Raw genomic sequence first — 22444 nt, 5'->3', positions numbered from 1 at the left:
TATCTAAATATTTTCGTAAGCCATTGTAAATTAAAATTGGCAAGCCATTGCGCGATGTATATTTGACAAAGAGCCAAAGGTATCAAGAATTATAAAAAATATTTCTCACAGTCTTTATGTCGAATCATTTGACGTAATGCAATCTCGCTAATGTAAACGCAGAAATCGCGCTTCGACGTGTCTATGATCACGGTATACAAAGGTTACATAACAATGTAAATGGAGAGGAAGTATGGAGCAAAGTGACATTCTCCATTCGCTAAAGGCGAGTGGACATTTCGCAACTTAACATTGTTATATGAGCGTTGTAATGTGGAGCAATCGGCATATGATTTAAAAGTAGATTATAAAGTCTGCGATCGCACACCTGGCTTGATGTCAAAGTTCTGCCTTTCCGGCAGGAAGTCGGTAACCATATCATAACCAATCATCTATTAACACTTTCTATGCAGGACCGATTTTTGGTTACTTTCCATTCAGACCGCACGTTATACGTGTATACGTGATTAATAGTTTTGCTTATGCCTTACAATTTTGTTAATAGTGCAAACAACATAATTATCAAGGAAGAGTGTATTATCTAAGATGTATTAGACATCAAAACAATAAATTTAATTTTTATGGAGTTGTTTTAACACATGCATGGTTGAATATTTACTCTACCACAATTTCAAATGGCTTGAACGGAAAATTCAGCATATACGCTTTTTCCAAGAACGAATGTTGTTAGCAGAACATTTATATTACTACGTAAAACGTAATTGACGTCCATAATTCTAAATAATTAACATAAAAATAAATGCATGTTAACGATAGTATCGATCGAATCAAACGTCCTCCATATTTTCACAGGCTTTAAATAAAATTATGTAATTCTTTCCATTTTTCTTTGCAACGACATCTCGTGATACAGTATTTCAATACACGGAAGCAAAACATGTTTAATCTAGCGTACCCTCAGCTGGGATTGCCATATGAGATAACGCATGACGTTATATCGTAAAGTACTTAAACACCTACAAAATTATGAAATTTTGCGGGTACTTAAAGAGTTAAATTTTGGAGCATCACAGCAGCTTTGAAGTTATATTCAGAATGTCGTATCGAAATCAGATTCGAGTTTGCCTTGATGCATTTTATACTTTGTACGTGTTGGTCATTGTAAAACAGGATTTTAATCTTTTACAAGCACGTTCAAGTATATTCAATAATTTTCTGAGAAACACTGCATCACTCATCAAATAAAGCTCGAAAAGAGCAAAAGTCGCGCGCTTGGTACCTTTCATAGAAGTTTGCAATCCAAGTTATTTCAAGCTACGTTGTAACTCTCGATCTTTCACTAGAATGCGCTATCACATTTTTAAATCTGTTTCACTTTATTCCTTTCAAAATCTACCTTGAAATAATTAACGGATGAACCAGCGGACATCTCGAATTGATATACCTTTGCTTGAGGTACATATATCACTGGATAGCAGATTACGAGGTCTACAAACCATCACCTCAGTGGCTCCCGAGGGTAACCAAATGTCGGTACGTCCTTGCACTGGCACCTTAGTGGTTCTCAGTTCAATAACCAGACGTTGGTTCGTCCACTACATCCTCTGTGGTTCCTGATGTTAGCCATTCATGTTGATTCGTCCATGAAAGCTTACCTGTGGCTCCCAGTGTAGCCAAACCCTAATTTTGTTACGTCGATCCTTGGTGTTAGCCATATTGCGGATTTACCGTAGAACTCTATTTATCTGAAGCCATCGGAGAACGAACAGTTCATATGAGTACAGTAGGATTTATCTGAACTTGTTGAAAAAAGATATGTACATAGTTCATATAAGTGAAATATACTTATTTGTTTTAAATTTACTAGTGACCTACTCTTCCTTTTTCTACAATAGTATTTCTCTGTCGGATTAAAGAGCATGAAACCTCTTTCTGTAAGCTAAACGCTAAATAGAGTGGAGTTCTATCTATTTGAATTTGAAACAGTTTATAAATGTAATATGAGTTCATTCCATCTTCCACGATTCTATTATTTTTCTATTCTACAATTAATATTTTTCTAATATTTTTCACAATACTAGTTCATGTTCAGATAAATAGATTCAATCGGCAGTAGTTCAGTCAATAAAGCATTAAGTAAAATGTAATTTCGTTGAATTGTGTTCGAATAATTAGAATTCTATTATGACTGAAGGTCACATAATAGAGATTCACTATTGTATTTTATTATTAATGATATTTCGATTACGCAATAAAATTTCATGTAACAAGTGGAATAGTAATGAAATGCATTTCCATCTTCATTATTACTAAAAATATCTCAAATCCATAATTCAACAAACGCTTCCGTGGTCATTGGAATAACATTTATTTAATATATTTCTACACTGTCACTGTTACGAGGGCTTTTTAAAAGATCACAATATCAAAATTCGATTTTGAGAAAGCCTATGAGCTCCAAACACGTATAGCAATCTTGTGGAAAATTGGACTCTATTCAGTCGTCGAATAGGAGGGAGAAAAACGTTCGCACTCGTATCGTTTATCCAATGAAATGGATTAAAAACATACGGAACAAAAAAGCTATTGCTGTAACTGCCGCACACACACATTATCTCTGATAAATATAACTTTACATCGAACGTTTCATTATAAATCGTTTTAATGATCATTTCTTGAAATAACTCCCCTTACGAATGAATATCACATCACAGTAGAATTCCATTTATCTGAATACTACTTATAGAAACGGAATTCTACTTAAGAACGATTAAATGAACTGCTGCCTATTGATTCCATTTATCTAAACGCGATCTTCTGAATTATATGAACGAGAAATCACTAATAGTAAAAAGGATCAATTATATGTAATTATAAGGATCTTATTATATGTATTCCAATTAATTATTATACGAATTGTTCGTCACCCTATAGGTTCGGGTAAAAGGAGTTTTATTGTATATCAAAAAGTATATTTTTCATGTTAGCAGCAGTTGAAGGGAGGAAAGTGGGGGAAGACAAGTGGCACAAGCTATAGTCTTTAGTTTAAGAAAAGTGAGCTTTTCGATAGAACTCCTTTACATATTTGAATTCCGCTTATTGCAATGAAAATTTAGTTGATGCCCGATTAATTGAACTCACTTTGCTGAGTGAATTCATTTATCTGAACAATTTTTAAATATTTATTAAATAAACGAAAAATACTAGATACCATGGAAAATTAATGAACTTCTACTATAAATATTAACTGAATAACAGAATAACAGAATAAATGAAGTTCTATTGTAGTAGAAAAATGTATGTTGAGCCCCTCGATAAATCGCTTTAGAAAGTATTTGTCATCATAGGAATACATTATTTTATCAATTATCATCGAGATACACTTTATAAAACGCATCGCTCTGTATTTAATTGTGTTGTTCACATTTTCCTAATAAGTTGTGTGCATGGTTGACGAATTGCGATAATAACCAGACGATTCCCTTATCGCAGAAACACAGGAATGCAACACGATAAGATGATAATTCTCGTGCGTGAAAAATTCAGTCGGCTCGAGAACAGTCCTCTTCGGTGTCGTCCGTTAGCTTGGATAAATTTTACAAGTATTTTTTTATTCAACCCTCCGCAGGAAGACGCGGGAGAGTTAGTTCAGGAGGCGTTTGACAGAATTTCCGCCAAATTACCTCTGCACTCATATGACCGGAACGTCCACAGGAACACGCACCGCTGGACACTCTTACGATATAAGCCCATATTTTCCATCGTTCTCCACCAAGAAACCAACTCGTTTGTTTTTCCTTTCCACTAGGAACGTCAGTCGATGCGGACGTAATTCGTCCAACGAATTTTTAGTTAGCAAATAATTACGAGGTGAACTTTGGGGTAAGTGGATAGAAGAAGAAATGTTTGAAAAGAAAATCAGCCTACTAAATCTACCCTATTATCTTGACCAATAAGAGAAATTCGATTTTCACGTTATCAACGTAATTAATTTCACTTGCAGAGCAGGTTGTACTTTAACCAGTGATTTCTATAATCACGAATAGACAACGGATCGATTTCAGATTGATCGACTTTAATTGACCGAACATAAATGTAGTATTTTATCTTCAGCAGAAATAAAACAAGGCATTAAAACATAGGAGATTTCTAAATAAATTATTATATCGAGACTAGAAATCCGAATGACAAGTTGTAGTAGTGGCTACAAAAAGTATTTGCATATATCCTTATTTTCCAATGAAACGTCTTCTTTATTCGTTTTCATAGTGTCAAATTTTTATAGTTGTATGAAAATACTATCTATCAGATGATGCAAAATTTAATATACTCAGATTAATTAGTATGCAAATGTTACAATAAACACAATGATGTGCCAATACTTTTGACAATTGCCTTCTCCGATTTTTAAGTTGACGTTGTAGTAAAAAGTAGTAATTCTAGTAAAAACTTTAGAAACGTGTTTAATTAACTTACTTAGCAATATACTAACTCATTTAAAAATCATTTATTTTATTCGAATGTTTCGACAAGACACGTATGGAAATATTTAAAGAGCTCCTATAAAGATGGAAGTATAAGAGATGAAGTTTATTTCAAAGTGGAGTCGATAATGTTAAGGTATTTGCAGTAGCTGTGACGTTTAAAACTAAAGACAAATATTTTTGTCATGCGCGCACCGGGGCATGATCTTATCCTAACCGGTTTGTTTGACGCGATCCTCGTGGCTACAACGTTTAGCCGAATGAGCATCGTATGTAAATGCAAGAACGGATTCCAGTGGCACAACACAGCTTGGGTGTAATCAGGCAAGGGCGTCTCTTGGTCTACATGGGATACAATTAGCGGAAAACACGGCCTATTGGCTTGTCAGTATTAAATCGATAATCCACGTACCGTGTAGCATGGGAACATGAAAAGAGGACTGGTCAATTTGAGTCCCTTAACAGCTCGTAAGTCGTGTAACGGTTACATCGTCGTCCTCATGAATCAATTCACGAAGGCGTAGAAACCCGAGCTGTGCGACCGAGCAACGCAACCGTCTAAATGAGCTTTCAACCCTCCTATTATATATGTATAGAATATATGTAATATACTCTTTCAGGACCTACGATCATCACCACCATCATCGTGGCAAAACTTCATCTTTCCGTGACTTTCGATAATTCTCGAATATACTTAGGGTAGACTCTTCCCCCTCAAAAAGAACGTAAAGGATGCTTCATTCTGATATCGTTTAGAAACGAATACATATGTTATAACTATTCATAGAACATATGTTCTATTTAGATTGTATAAGATGAAACGAAGATGACGAAATAATCGTATTTTTATGACAAAATATTGGACATTCCCTAAGTATATGAATATTTTGCATGATTCGTAGGTAATACAGTACGTAAATTTTACAGAAGTGTCCAAATTAATGGTGAGTTAGCGGGATTGTTTACTACCTTTTTATGAAATTATTAGACTATAAAACTAAATTACTTACTGAAAAATATGGCAATAATATGTTTTACTATTTATTATGTACGTATCGATATTATTGGATATATACATCGTTGTATTAACATCAGAAGTATCTATATCATTTTACAAGATCTAATCTAATCTGACCTGATCCTATCTAATGTGACTTCATCAATTAAAGAATCTAAAGATAAAGAGTCTTTAACAGAGCTAACAAAATTGCATATTGCCTTTCTAAAATCGATTTAATCGGTTCATAATATTTGTACTATTATATGCATAACTGCGATGGCCATATACAATAAGATCATTGCACTTTGATTTAATGTGCATAATTTTATAATTAAAATACATCTTCTTAAAGATGCGCTCGTGTTCGGATACTTTTAAGCGGTAGTGTACAATCGTATTTTGCGTTTCAATCGCTTTATTTCATTCGTCGTGATGTAGACGACGTATTTCTTATGGTAAATAATCGAATAAAAAAGATGTTACGATCAATCGTGGCCAGTTTCTCCTATCGATCGGAGAACAATCGTTATCCAAAACGTTGCAATTCTCGTGGACGATAGAACAAAATCGTAGAAAAAAAGATTGTGTATGGGAAGCGAGAATCTCAAAGAATCGAGAAAAACATTGCGTTTTTGTCTATTGAAAAAAGGTATGCCATAAGTGAATCATGTGGGAAACGCTAACACGAATGGACGCCTTTCTCCTTCTTTTTGTTTTGTTTACTTAATAACGAAGGCGTCAGACTTTAAGATGACATTCATTTGAATGGATTTAAAAATTTCAACTGAATCCGTAGAAAAATTGGGGACGAGTTTATTGACACACGCGCCGCCGTGAAGTTGGAGGTCATTTAAAAAATATACGCGACAAATATGTCTCCTCTATGGTTATCGTGTCAGTCCGCTCCTCTTTCAATCGTACATAGTCTCTTGTCCTCGTTCGAATGATGTTCGATGTTACGAAAGCAAATTATTCGACGCATTTGTTCGTTTTTGTCACTCGTGAGACAATTTGCGAGAGAACCTTGTATCGCTCTATCAAAATTATTTTTATAATTTTTGTATCGAGTTTAGCTTCCTGTAGTTGACGTATCATTTTAACGTGCAACTCTGTGGCTCTTTGAATTGGTTAGTTACTCGGTTACGATCCCGTGAAATCGGGACGTCGCGTGTCATTGCGATCGGAAAGACTATTATGTATCACTCACAGCGACCAGCTCACTGGTAAAAATGTTACCCTATTTACTTTGGTTGATCGTTTTTGGTTTTTAATACGATCGCGCAGGATTGACCCACTTAACGACCGATCGATGCTCCAATTTTTCATTACCGCCAATTTGCTTAATGTATTAAAATAAAAATTATCTTACCGGACTTGTTATCCATTAGATCCCTGTACCCGTGCACCAGATCCGTCACTATAGCTGTCATCTTGGCTCAAGTCTAAAACCAGAACAAAGAGATCCTATTTTATTCGACCTTCATTATAAATACCACAGAATGGTGTTTTAGAAAATCTCGTTAATAATTTTCTTCTTTTTCAATTTTCTGCTCTCCCAATTTCTTTCAATTTTCTTCGTCTACGAAAGGATGTTTATCGACAATATGCACCGTAATCGTTTGATAAATTATTCAGGAATTGAAAGATAAATAAAAATCCCGGTAGTAAGTACTTTGAAATGAATCAAATGCAAGAACCAACAAACGAGCGTAAAAATTCCATTCGTTTTATGCAGGCCGGTGGTAAACTGGTTTTCGCAAAGGTACAAAGGCGCATCAATCGTTTGTACGGATTTTCCAACGCGTTTCCGGGTCGTCCGTCGACTGCTTTCGAGAAAGTTGCATCGGCGGAACGATAAGTCGTCGCAACGATCGTTGGAATTTCCTGCGTGTCTTTATCCTCCTTTCTTATTCTTTCTGACGAAGATGAAAGAAAGAAGGAAAAAGACATTATCGTGATTATGATTACTCAAGAAACATACTGTCGGTACAGTGCAACGTCTGCTTCAAGATTAAAACGTCGAGTACCGCAGAACGGAGCGATTTAACGACCAGTTCGATTACTTAATTTCCCTTTCTAAGGTACTTTCATTGATTCCTCGTGAAATGAAATGTGACTACGACGAAAAAGCGGGACGATGACTGTGTCAATCGATCGATTACGGAAGAGATTAAGTGGATTAAGTCGCGGGTATTAAAGCCTCTTCGAATTAATGCATACTCAATTATCTCTGGTTTGCACAGCCAGAATCGGGTTATGGAATTTCACGATGAGGCGATGAGAACATCGACCGTTGATTGCGTTTTCACGAAATTGTCTGGCTTGCAAGTTTTTCATCGGTTTTGCGCGCTACAGGCTCGGATCCGGGACACCGATAGAATGGCCGTTTAATTGAAAACGAAAGAAACGGCGAACAAATAACGGCGGATGGCACGGTGTCGATTATCGGACAAATATTTTATCGAGAAGAAAAAGCACAGGGCGTAGCTTAATCAATCGTATGGCGCCACACGCCAAATGATACTATAACTATAACGCGCGTACTATCCAACCTTAGCGAACATATCCGCGTTCGGATTCGTCACATTCATTTTAAAGTACGGTAGTATTATCTGGACCCTATTAATTTATCGATTAATAAAAGAGTAATATAGAGTTGCTTGAGTCAAGCTAAGTAATTTGCCTTGTAATTCGCTAAATTTGGTTATGAACAATTTTTAAGCGATCTACATTTGAAAACAGACTATTTGACTCGTTATTAATGGTGTAATAAGCAGTAAAACGTATTGTAAGTTAGTCAATTGATAACACTTGTATTATACCAAGCTGATAACTCTATTATTGCAAGATTGAACATATGTGTCCTTTTATATGGGTCTAACGTTTTAAGTTAGATGATAATTCTTAGTGGCTTTGATGATTTCCTAATGACTTTTCAGGTTTTCCTAAGATTTCGCACATGTTTTAATACTTATGAACGGTTTTAATAGATATGCATTATAGTAATTTGTTTTTAACTTACCTATGCATAATAATGTACCTCTTTCTCCAACATATTATCTTTTATATTCCAAAAGGTTCATTCCGTGAATGAAGAAAGAAATAAATGAATAGAATTTATCCTTCGTGCGACATGTCGACCGACTAAAAAATAGTCGCTAACGGAATTGCTACGTTAAATATAAAGAATCGAGAGACTCGCCGCTTTTCTCTCCTCGAGTTATTGACTTTGCGAGGCCTCATTCTATCTGTGGCGTGAATTGGTTGCGGACCGTATAGCTCTGCTTTATTGTTTACATCGAGTGTGAACAATATAAAACGAAGAGCTGAATTGATAGCTCGCGAAACTTGATTTTTAAATTTGCGAAACTTGATTTTTAAATTCGCGAAACTCGGATGCAGAATCTTGTAAGGACTCAAATCTTTCGAATTTCGCGATGCTTTCCCCACTTTTTCCGAGTATCTAATTCATCAGAAATTAAAATTTTTCAAAAAATCGAATTATTTTTTTTCGATATAAGTGGGTCGATGAAATCATACAAAGTAAAGTTAATCTAAAATCTAGACAGAAATTCAAATGGATTATTAATAGGTAAATAAAAATATGTAAATTAACCTAGTTTTGAGAGTCGAATTACAAAAATAGTTAAGTATAGTTAACTTAAGTTTGCCAGATCGATCTCTTTGATTGATAAAATTGTTTGTTGAAATCTAAGTAATCTATCTTCGATGAAATTTTGAAATATATGCAATGGAAAATTTCATAACCAACATAAACCGTAAACAGAGAAAACGGGCGCAACTTGTAAATTAGACAACATGTAACAGGAACAAAGTCAAATGTATGCAATTCTTCACGGACACAATATTATAATCGTATTGCTTAGGAAGTTCTTTAGAACTATTCTACATTGATTACGTCCGAGTTTTCAGACATTTTAATATTAATTTTTTGCTATAATCATTTTTAATATATAGTAATTTACGAATAGTATTCAAACACCTGCATTATTGTTCATAAATATATGTAAATAATACATACGTTATTCAAAACAGTTCGATTTTTATTAGCGCTGTAATGAGATCGGATTACCATGATTATATTCGTAAAAATAAAAACAAACCTTGCTTTATTAAATATTAATAATCCTCGATATTCAACCCATTGTATATATTTTTAACACTCATTATACGTTTCAGGCGTTTACGCTATGTACTAAATTTTTACTAAATATATGTTCGCGATAAATATTTTGTAACTTCTATACAGATGTTCAGATTGGCTTTAAATTTTACCAATATAATCATGAAAGTTGTGCCTCACTAAAATACCATTAAAATTTCTAACTGTTTTGCGTAACGTATAGAATATGTGCATAAAGGTTTTCTTCGGCAAGTGTCCAAATACTTCACTGGATATCATATATCCTGGATAGATAATGAAAATTTGATTTCCAATGAATCCTTAAAACGTCACATTTTACGATCACGTACTCGATTGCTTTTTTCCTTCTTGTACGTGTGCATATTTATCTTGTCAACACACATGACTGTTTCTCTCTCTTTCTACCGTATGACTGTCTCGAAAGTCTCAGCTGGTATAATTAGCACGTAATTGGTATGACGCAACGAAACTGTTTATCCTTTGGCGATATGCTTTTGTAAATCATCGATGAAAAAAGTTCTAATACGCAATTTTGTCGTTGCCAGAGTATTTAAAAAACAAAGAAAGGAAGAAGTTGAAAAAAGTTTAATTCACACTATTATACTTATATATTATACTATTTGAAACTACTACGGGGATAAGACGAACTTCGCTTGGCTTGAGTATCCATTGCAGAATAGTTCTTGATAATATGAGACATTATAGTTAAGGTACGTGCAACGTGCAATTTGGAAAACGTCAAGATTCACAACAAAAGGTATCGAAGAACTTGGACTTCCATGATTCGATTATTAAGTCGTAAAAATTTCTCTTTCGTTCTTTCTCCATCGGTTACGGATGTTACATAAATACGGTAAGATTAGTAGGCATTCGAAAAGGAAAAAAGGAGTCTCGAAACTGTGGAATACAGGGGAAAAAGTGAGAAGGAGATAGAGAAAAGTAGGCAGATGGAGTGAGAAATGACACACAGATAGAAAGAGATATAGAAACCTGTAAGTAGGCACAAGGTAGCGGCGAGAAAGTTACTAAACACATAGTTACGTCCTGTTGAGATCGATTACAGCAGATAACCAACGTAACCGCCGTCAGATCAAAACTCATAAACTGGTCTGGCGCGTGTTACGGTGAACTATAAATTCGCCTCTTTTGTTCTCCTCTACAGCGATTACGCTTGCTATTTTACTCCAATAATAGCTCTGTTTCGTTCAGACAAACGTTGCTGGTAGGTATAACACGTAATAAAATATTTATTTATAGCTGAACGTTTCAGATACATATTATCCAGACATACAGTAGCTCACAAAAATATTTGAACGCTTGCCATAAAAGTCTTACGCCCATACTATGTGTGTGTTATGAAAAATACTTTGAAAATGTATATAGAAATTACAAGATATTTATTGCAAATATATGTTTATTAAAAAATTAGGGTGAATAGTCACGTTAAGTAATGCAATAAATAACAATACAAGTATTAAATAATAATACAAGTATTAAATACGGTTAAATTCAGGGAAATATATAATTGTACTTAATATCTTGTAATTTTTACTATTTGTTTCAAACTTGATCAATATAATCATGATGTTCTAATCCCATAATACTGTTTATTAAGTTTCAATATGCTTTTGCAAAACATATTCCTAAAGAGTGTCTACAAGCCCTAGGATACTTACGTACGCCTGTGTAAAAATTGAAGGATTTAAGCAATAAGAAGGCAGCTCCAATAATTATATAGATTGTATGTATTGGAAAATCCTTATTACAGCAGTCCCTTCTGTCGGTGTTCTTCGCAAGAAAACGTTCTTACAACAATACAACAGCATTGGTTAAAAAATCATTGAAATGTATAAAGTATGGGCTTGTATTATACTCATTAAATTCAGAAAATATTGTTATATGTAAATCAAATATTCAGAATTCGCTGCTCTTTGTTTTGTTTCTAATCACTTCCATGTTATTAAACAATAATCACTCTGCAAGATCTATTCAATAATAAATCTAATTACGGTATATAATCATTAAGCGTCTTTCAGTGAAATCGTCCGTCATCATTCCGTTTCCTGAACAAACAATAATTAACCTTGTAGCGATGTAGCCGACATACATTAAATCTAGTAGGAAAGTGGAAAAATGGAATTGTGTCAGATATGACTTAATTTCCTTAAAACTTTAGATCTTTATTCTCCAGACCAATAAAATAAATTTGGCAAATTAGTGGAAGTATCAAAAAAGAATATTACTGGGTAGTTAGAAAAGAGTTCTACGAATATTGCCTCCTTTTCGTCACTCTCTTAGGATGATCAATATTTCGTAATGTTTCATGTTACGCGACTTACATTACCTTGAGGAGGGCACGTATCGTACCAATTTCTCAGCGGCATTAAAGGACCTCCGGAATTGATTTAAAAGAAATCTCACGTGCCGTTTCCATATGTATATATTGCGACTTATCTACTAATTAAATCGCTTACACGTAATAATAATTTACACGTAAAGACGCAATAATAGAAATAAATTAACGTGTTTTTATACGTGTCACAGAATATTATAATCGTGTATCGATGTTCGATCGATGCAGAGCAAAAAGTATTGACGCGTGTGCAATTTCTACGATAATAAGTAAACATTCGATAACCGCTCAAAAATCGGGAACCAAGTGTTGCAATGATGGAGATGTAGGAACGATTCTAATCCTCTAAACTGACACTTTAAACGTGCCGAATGTAAAAAAGAGAGTCGGAGCGTTCGGCAAATATTAAAGGCTCGCGATAAGCTAAGATCTTGATTTGTGATTAAAGAAACTTTTATCAACATGTTTCTTACATTTTTCTGATTATAGTGATACCAAATACCATATAATTTCGAGCATATTTGCTTACTTAATAAATGATAATTAAATATAATTCAAATTATATCGTGTTTGGTCTCATTTTAATCTGAAGGATCTCACAAATATGCCAGTAAAAGAGAAATTTTAAGAAAGTCAGGAATAGAAAAGTTTTGCTGTTGAATAGCTATCTAGAAGATATATTATCTGACATTGGATCATGCTACACTACTCGATCGCAACGAACTTCGTAGTACGCCAGGGGAACCTCTCCTCCCAAGATGGCTGTGCAATTATCGAATGTTTCCTTAGTTACATGATTTAAAAACAATCTCCGGGAAAGAGCCACTTCACTTAATGACAGTGATATGATTAGTGTTGAGCAAAATTTTATTCAAATAACAGGTAGCGAATAAAAATAAAGAGCTCTAGCATAGTATCCGGATTGCAAAATATTCGGTTAAAATGACACTTTTTTCTTAATTAAAGGTTTTTGAGGTCGTCGAAGCAGAGAATGAGAACGCGACCAAACCGGTCGTTTTTCACGGAAATAAGGCGTACAAAATTTCGGTCAGTTCGTTGATGTGTAACGTATTTTGTTGATATGATTTTTGCCATTCTTAATCTACTGTAGGGATTACTCTGTACGCTTGGATCGTGAGTTTTGGTTTAGGTTTGAGCCAATTTTTATTTTCCGGTATATTATTAGTATTAAAATACCTCCGGAAAGACATATCTAGTACAAAAATTTTGCAGTCCGGATACCTACTGTACTAAATCCAAATAAAATTTTATTTGCTGCTAATGAATAGGTGTGCAATTGAATAAGAATTTGTTTAGATTAAATTGTATAAATGTTATATACAGTTGGTGTAAAAGGTATAGAATATAGTAGAACATCGCTTATTAACAAAGTTTTAGCAAATAAATAATATGTACATATTCCTATAAGCCTGCAGATTTGCATTAAAAGAAATGGGATATTTATATCCTTTGTGAAAATATTAACAAATATCTAAAAGAATGGCAAAAATATATGTGTAATAAGTATTTGTGTAGTTACAGTTTAATGGGAAAAGCTAGAGAGAAAATTACTAAGTTTAATTATTTTAATACTTAGTGGGCTTTCCTTTTGATTTTATGAATTGAATATGAATTTTCGAACATTCCACAAGATCTACGCTCGCAAATTAATAGCATTATGCTTCGAATTGTTGAATCTTGCATCAGGATGAAATTGTTTTCGAAACCTATTCTTTTTCTACACTTTAATGCAGACGAAGATGAAACAGCAACTGTACGAATACTTACTACGCAGATATTTATTAATATTTTCACAACAGGAATAGATATCGCATTCTTTTTCCTTAATTATTCTGGGGATTTGTAAGAATATGTATATATTTTTTATCTATTAAAATTTTGTTAGTAAATGATGTTATACGATATTTTTGTTGAAGTTGAGTATTGTACGAGTACTTTTTACACTGATTGTATATAAATATATATGAGCTACATCGCAGATGCACATGGTACTGAACGTGTGATATATTTTCAAGTTTCATTGTTCAGTTATTGTAATATTGACTTTTATAACCGATTTTATTTTAGGTGCCACGTTAGGAAGTTTATTGTTCCTTGGTATATTAATAGTAAGAATTGTACCTGTATATTTGTACATAATTAGGTGAAAATAAGCAATTATTAGTATTATTATCCGAATAATTTGTTACGGATAACAAATAATTATTCTACAAATAAGATATTTATCTAATACAAATTTATTTAGATAATTATCTTAGATAGATATTTATTAAAAATTCGAAACAATTCAAATAATGCTCTACTCTGGACAGGATCGCATAATAAAATTACCACCGATTGGTTGTTCAAAATTGATCACTAGCAAAATCACTCAATCGGTGAAGAATTTATCGATGATTGTTCCCCGAAAGAAAAGACTGGTGTTGATGAAAATAGACCTCCTTCGACTTGATCATGAAATTTTCTCCTTGAACGAGCGACTCTATGAAGAGAAACGCTGGTAACTGTTCATTCTGTTAAACGACCGTTGCGCTTTACGCTATCGTACAATTTTTTTATACGTTACTTCATCGCTATTTAGCTGAGTAGACTAAAATGTCTAACATCGATATTTGAATTTTATATCGTTTTTTATCTATCTCGCACATGTCAAACAAAATATATAAATCTCGGTGCATAAAAAGTCCGTTTTTTATCGGTCGATCATTGATGTAATTATGAAAACAGTATATAAATACTGAAAAAAAGACACTTGAGATACGATGACTGTTTGTCATGATCAAGTTCTTTTTGGCACACTTTCTTTCTTGTTCATCTACCGAATTCGTTAACATTTGAGATAGGATAGAACTTGTAATACACATAGTGCGATTCAATTTAGACTACGCGGTATTCTTCTGACTCGTCGATATCTATCTATCATATATAATATTTGAAGTTATTAAAGTATTATTAAATACCTTACTAAACAACAAAGTCATCTAGGCAAATGATCTGATTATTTTGAGCGCGCAACATTGCATATAACAGATGGATGATTCATTTCTGAATAACAAATCGCAAATAGAAACGAACAAAACTTTCGTATATACATATTATATTTCTCTAAATTAACCCTGCCGTAATCCTCGAATTTTTATATGACGATCTTACTCCCATTTTAGCAGACAAGACACATTTAATGTTCCAAGAAGTCTGAAAGGATATACGTACCAATAACGATTCTTCCATATTTTGCTCAAACTCGAGATATACTTTTTAACATTAGAAAAGTAAGACGCGGTTGAAGACGATCAAAAGAATGCAGGATTAAATCATGAACTTGATTCAAAATCGTTCGATTAATATTAAATACTTCAATCTTTGCAGATGGCGATTACAATGGAATTTGATACTAAACATAATATCCCGATTGATTCATTTTTCCTATGAGTGTCTAAATCTATAAGGCAATTGTCATGAGATCACGGGGGAGTTAAACAAAACCAAAATTATCATTGAACCAATGCAATCTTCGCGATGTATGCGCTTTTCTTCGAATTCGAAACGATGACGGTTTTTACATTACTTTCACGAGCAAAGTAACAAGTTCTCTCTCAGCGAGGAACGCGTGAAGCAGCCGCACTTTTTCACATCGCGTGTATAATTTATACAATCGTACATATCGTGACCAAGCTCGGTCATTCTGATATTGATTTTTCTTTTCTTTCCGTTCGACCGACGACCCTTGTACGAGAGTGAAACGCTTCCTCGTAATTCAGGGTGTGCGTTACGTAGTCATGCGAGTTCCACTTGCGTATGTCTTTTTCAGGATCGTCATTGCATCGCCACAATGTGTCACGAATGCAAATACATAAAAGCCGAGAGAGAATCGAGATAACACCGGCATTGCGTGAATCATAGTGCGGCTACTTGATTACGTACAAAGTCTTATCGGAACTGTAGATTTTTCCGCTAATCATATTCGATGGGAAGGTGAAAAAAGAAAGATAAAGATACGATACGCGATCTTTGTCGGGGCAGTATACGCGAAAACTGAACATAGAGGTTAAGATAGGTTACTCGAGGAAAATAAGAGCATCGGTATTAACCTGCCACGTAAGATCTATCGATTTCTCATTGAACACGGAAACATCGGACAATCTTCTCAACCGTCGGTTTTTCGCTTCTAAGATGCTTCTCCCACCTCGACGCGCGACTCTGTCTTCGTTGTCTCCTTCAGACATAAAGTAGGTCGGTCGTGTCGACGAAGATGTAATTTCGTTCGGAATAAGAGGATACCGCTAAAAATTTAATTACCGTGGCAGAGGCGAGGCTGAACAAGTTTTACGGTGACGCAAAAGAATAAAGCTGATCGTACGGAATTATCCAATTTGACGATGACGCGCAGTTGTTACGTAGCATCTGTCGAGGACAGAGAAAGTAATGCTGTCCGATGGAGTTGCTTAAATAGTGTTTACTTTCGGCCGAGCCTTCCTTGCGGATTTTTAGTGGTTTGTTGTTCTGGGTTGCCTCGCTTCGTCTCGCATCATCAAGATGCCTTTGTGTCATTAAACGATAATATGGAAACAATTTTTTGTTTTGATTGATCAGACGATTAAAATAGCGATTGCTGAGCGAACAGCGAGTACCTGTACTTCCCGTTACTGTAAACTTACTTATTTTGGGCAAAATGATTGTTAAAATGTGAATACAACTTTGTGCATTGATTTTATCCTTTATCCATAAGTTACTCAAACGTATTAGAATATGCTGCGATTTCGTACTATGAATTAATATAAAATGTTGAAATCGTGTAATGTAAAAAGTATATCCTAACAATCGTTTTTTCCAAAGTAGGCAAGTGTCCAGTGACTTTTGGATGAGGGTAAGTACGTTAGTTAAAGCAACGATAGTACTGCTACGTACTCATATAAGCCGAATGCCAAATGGCACTTAACGCGTCTCTATTAATTCTTGCGAATCCGTCGTGATCGTCCGACATAGAAGACAGAATTGCTTTTGCCATTGACTGGCCCCGATAATATTCTGATTTTTCTTCTCCGCGACGAAAGTCGATAGGAACCGAGTAACAGAAGAGTTAATTATCGCAACATTTCGACCGTACTCCGCCTTTCGAATACGTTTTAAGATGGTCTCTCAAGCGTTTCGTCGATACAATTTCTAGTTTGAAGGGGAATCTGGTTCGACGATGCATCGTAGAAGATTAACTGAATATTCCTTTTAAAGGTGAACAACTCCGACGATAGAAAGAAAGGCGAAAAGAATCGGAGGAGAAGTCGGAACTATTATTTACCGAGTCAGGCTGTTCTTTGGATTGAGTGGTCTTATAGGCTGACACGATTCGATCCTCCGTTACCATACATATTTGAAGATAGATGTTCGTTTTAAACAAAATATTCTCTACGTTCATCATAATATTTCATGTTTGAATCATATCAATCAAGGTTGAAAAGATGTCGAAACATTCGCTGGTCGAGTTTTGCATTCGTAAATAACGCGATTGACAGACGTCATAGGAGGAACGAATTAGGAAGAACGAGAATGCAGTTTTGTCGGGCTTCCGGCCAGGGAACGACGAACGCAGTTGTAACCGGACACTACCGATAACGTCTCTTACTAAGTAACTTTCGATCTCTGTGTTTTTATATGGTTTTGCTATTAAGCAACGGAATTAAACACATTGCGTAAATTTTTAAGACGAAAGAGAAAGCGTTTGACGGAACGTTTGGTCTGTCTGCGAGCAATGAGAGCCAATTATACCGGAAATGAATGTAATGTCTGAGGTATTATCATTTTCAAACCTAACACGTTTGTCGGTCGTATGCGAAAGAATTATTAATTTCTCGTAGGCATAGAGCGGACCGGATATAACGGAATTCGAGGCAAACCGAGCCTAACCGACTCGAGTCGCCTGCCAAATCATCCGGAATACTATTTCAGCTGTAGGGAAAAATACGATTCTTGTCGAGGAATCGACAAAGAATTTTATAACGTTGATTATTTCGAACCGCTGAATTGGTAAATTTGATCGAAATTGAAAGAACGTCAATGGTAATACTGAAATGTCGCGCGCTATCGACCAAGATATTCCACAGTACGTAAACACAATTTGTAAATCACGAATATAACGCGTCTTTTTTATTTATTTTCGTCACTTCTATCTGCAGAGTAGAATGCCAGATTCACATTGCACATTCGATGTTTACATACCAGAGATTACGTTCTTCGACACGAAGATTACGTTTGATATCGATGATATCGTTAATCATTGAGAAAAAGTGTCATTTTGCAAAGAACGATGAATGTCATTCGTGTTGTATGAGGAAGGGATTAGAGGTTAGGTTAAACCATCGAAACCATCGAGAAGTTCAAACTGGGTGATTTCATTTTGAATGTTTTACCGGGAAATGTATCAAGATCACAATACGTAGATTATCGGGACGATTAAAGGGATACACGATGATTTTCTCGTCGATCAATAATCATTGTACCCGTTGAAAAAAACGAGGGTTATCATGTAGAACATATACATGGGTCGACGTGTCTGGTTTCGTTTTGTACGAAGCTCGAAATCGATCACGGGCTGTCCTAACCTTAAAAGCCGCGCCGGCACGCCTCAAACGTACAAAACCTAAATTTATTTAGAATCGAATCGTGTATGTCAAAAGATTACACCCACCTGTTTTTTGTCGTTGCTTTCCGTCTGTTCCTCCTTCGGTTATCTTTCTCTCCTTGTTACTAACGTCTCGTAGTACCGTGATTACCGGCTTCGCTGTTTCTCCAAGTTCTTACACTATCCGTTTTTCTTCTTGTCACCTAGCCGATGGTACATAAAATAAGCACGTTGGTGGTTTGTAGTCGCAGAGAAAAATGCGGAACTCGTCCTTATATCCTCGTGGAATGTGTAGGTTGATTGGTGGTACTCCTTCCGTCTTTATATCAGTTTCGTGAATCGTATTGCAAAATGGAATGCAAGCTCGACTCGCTTCTCGCTGTTAGAAGCAAGCAAACACGAATAAAGATGATGACTGCTCGTCATCAGATTCCTTCATCGACGTGATTTTTATCCTCCTCTCCGTCGCGAGCGCGTATCACGGAAGGAAAAAGGTGAAGAGGAAGAGAAGAACAGAGAGAGAGAGAGAGAGAGAGAGAGAGAGAGAGAGAGAGACAGACAGACAGACAGACAGACAGACAGACAAAGAGTGAGAGAGAGAGAGAGAAATGGAAGCAGAAGGAGGAAGATAAAGAAATAAAGAGCGAGGGAAAAAGAGGAGGGATAACAAAATTATATCTGGACAAGAGTTTCCTGTGCACGCGGTCGCACTTGACTGACGGTACCTCGTTTCTTTTTGTACACTCTAACTGCCGGCCGTTTTCCGTTTACGCTACCTGCCACCTATTCACCTCGCTGTTGGTCACCGTCGCCCTACCCTCGTCCACGATGCTTCATTTTACCAGTCTTCTTCCCCCCCTTTTTTCCTTTCTTTCTTTCCGCCCTTTCTTTTTTCTTCCTTCTGTCTTTCTCTACGACTCTTGACCGACTCTTCGTAACCTGTCACTCTTCTGCGTGCTCGCATACGGATCTCCTACCTCGCCCCTTGCCAGATATCTCTATGACTCGTACTCGACGTAGCGCAGCGACCGTCTAAACCGAACAAAATAAACCGAGTCTCTTTAAAAATGATTAAAGGAAAAACCAATCGCGACAAAGATGAGGATGACAACGGGAACGACAACGAAGACGACGCGACGAAAACGATAGAAACGAGGGCCGCCGGGCCGACGACGAAAACCACTGCCGCCAACTTGCCATCTTGCGGACATTATTGTAAACGTTCGTGAATGGTTCTCAAACCGCGGATCTCTTACGTTATTTTTACTCAGATGTTTTTCTATAAGACATAGGTTTTCAAGAGCTTTCTGTTGTTATTTGTCATATCTATTGTGACTGCATTCAATAAACTTCAATATTTAAAAAAATTAATTCGTTTAATTAATTTAATTTTAATATAAGAATGAATGAGATATAACGATTAGATGATTATTTGTTACAAGTATTAATGTTTTATGGAATATAAAGTTTTAAATTCTTCAAATTAGAGTGGTCACAGTATTGTTTATGTCGTTGATGATATTAAAGCGTGAAAATTATTTGGAAATAATTTATATATTAATATAATCGTTTAGAGATAATTGATAGGAAATCAAATGCGAAACTTGATCGAAGCACCAGTGAAGATGTGCAACGAATCAGGATGATTTTTTTACGCGGGAAACAACGTTAGAGTTTAGTCAGCTGCTTGTCAAAGATTCGCTCTCGTTTATTAATTTGCATGACTGTGAGTTATTGTTATATATTGTGTGTATACGTTATTTCAAATCAATTTTAATGACTATATCCAGGTAGTTATAAAATATGTGTTTGAAATTTAATGTGTGAAAAATATCAGTATCCTCTTATTATTCACATTTTTATTCAAAAGATTGTACAAAATTTATTATGTGATTAGGAAATATTATACACATATTATACACTACTTCGAATTATTTATGATTTTGTTATTTATTGTTTTATTATGTAATTATTCAAAATTTTGACAAATTTAAAAACTATAAATAAAAAATATATTATACAATTCTGCAATGCACGTATAATGCTGCGAAATATTAATTTATGTTAATTGATTTCAAATATTATTTTTAGTGATTAATAAACATTGCTCGCATCGGAAATCTGTGTGCGTCTGTGTAGCTTCATTTTCTTGGAAATTTCAGAAAAAAAAGTTTAGTCTTTAAAGAGGCATCCGTTATGAATTTATTTACATACATTTTTCATGTACTAACAGGTTAGATTATATGAGTGTCTTATTTTGTCATTCTGATAAAAAGTTAAAAGTTCTTACAAGAAGGCGGTGTGAAATCTATATCCTTATATAATTTAGAATAATTACTAATATGTGCAAAAGTACAGTTAAAAAAGCTATGATTAATGAAATTGGAAAATGTATGAAGTTACCTAACCTTATCCAAGTGCTTTTTGATCTTTATAATTAAGTGATCATATTTGTAAATTATTTATATGTCTCTGGTTTGCCCTCATTAATATTTTACGTTCGTTTCATTCACGCCATTGTATTTTAAGTGTAGATAATGGTGAATTGAAATTTCAAATTGATCATACGTATTTTCATTTTATTCTTGAGGAGAAATTAAATAGATATTGCCAATATTGGTGCAATAACGTGCAACAATATTAAATATTTATATTATCATAATATTATTATTATTATAAGCATATTATTAGAAGCATTAACGAGTTGTATATAATTTAAATCAATAATATTAGATTTAATAATAATGTCGAAATAATTCCTACTATCTTCATTATCATAAATATTCATAAATATTCATAAATAAAATAATAAACATTATTATAAATATTATCATGGTTTATACATTTTTGTCTTTTGTTGTTATTGCAGAATTTAAGACTTCGGCCGTGGTTTCTAGTTCTACGTGCTCGTGAAAAATTAATATTCATCACGCTAATGAAGTATTGTAGAAGCTTCTACTGACGATGTCAACGAACAAGTAATGGAGATGAAATAATGTAACAATCGTGGCGGTGAAAATATCGGCGCAGAATATTTCAAATCATTTTAGATCCTTTCGGTAGATGTAGGTCAAAATTGTTATCCCCGCCGCTCGAAATTTACGGCGAAAATTACTATGAAATCCGAGAACCAATTTCTTTCAGTAACAATTTCCAATGAAATAGTCAAATATAATGTTAAAGCAGACATCTAAATATAATTCACGTTTTCGAGCATGCATTTGGAATAATTATACATAGATATCTACAGCGTATCGCATAAATTGATAACTATAATTTAAGTACAATGACAAATAAGAGTGTTAAGCATGATCAGTAGAATGTAGATATTTATTTAGATTCATATCTTTACAAACATAATTAAAAAGTGGAACCTTAGTAAAGATATATTTTACCTATCAAATATTATAACGAATACTATACTTTGGTATTTTTGTATCTACAAATTATTCATAAATACATAGCAATTCACAGTTTAATGATTAGCATAGTCAACAAAGTAGCGTCATAATCGATGTGACTATAGATAAATAAATAAGAAGAAGAGGAAAAAAATTTCTGTTTTGTTGTTAGATTCACCTCTGTCAAATTTACTATTCATATATTCTTGAAATAATTTGTGCATGGAAGGCCTAAAAAATCTCTATACATCGCTCAATGAAGATGCATAGTATTAAACCTTCTAGATGCGAGCAAGATAAAATTGTGCGAAATTTGTTTGTTAGCCGATCGAGGCAGAAAAGAATAAGCAAGTGGACCAGAATATGAGTAACTCTGACAAACAGAAAAAAGAACAGAAAGTATA

The 22444-nt window shown here is 34.5% G+C and overlaps 1 protein-coding gene and 1 long non-coding RNA gene across 3 annotated transcripts in view; one reads left to right on the top strand and one right to left on the bottom strand.

The window, feature by feature from the left end:
- The window catches only part of LOC117159204 (very long chain fatty acid elongase AAEL008004), a 35429-nt gene extending 15604 nt beyond the window's left edge, over positions 1-19825 (bottom strand). The window contains exons 1-2 of the mRNA XM_033338826.2: positions 18706-19825; positions 6854-6926 (exon numbers count right to left, since the gene is read on the bottom strand). Coding sequence (XP_033194717.1) covers positions 6854-6914 — 61 coding nt within the window. The 5' untranslated portion in view covers positions 6915-6926; positions 18706-19825. The remainder of the gene's footprint in view (positions 1-6853; positions 6927-18705) is intronic.
- Positions 16366-22147, top strand: LOC143303230 (uncharacterized). Of its 2 annotated transcripts, none has more exons than XR_013059331.1 (3): positions 16366-17797; positions 17876-18120; positions 21509-22147. It is a non-coding gene; the product is annotated as an uncharacterized LOC143303230 (long non-coding RNA). The 2 variants fall into 2 exon arrangements; XR_013059330.1 differs by having other exon boundaries at positions 16366-17809.
- The last annotated feature ends 297 nt before the right edge of the window (positions 22148-22444 follow it).

Source organism: Bombus vancouverensis, chromosome 10, assembly GCF_051014615.1.
Source record: "Bombus vancouverensis nearcticus chromosome 10, iyBomVanc1_principal, whole genome shotgun sequence".
Lineage (NCBI taxonomy): Eukaryota > Metazoa > Arthropoda > Insecta > Hymenoptera > Apidae > Bombus > Bombus vancouverensis.
Note: the sequence above shows the minus strand (reverse complement) of the source record. Positions and strands in the feature narration are given on the sequence as shown.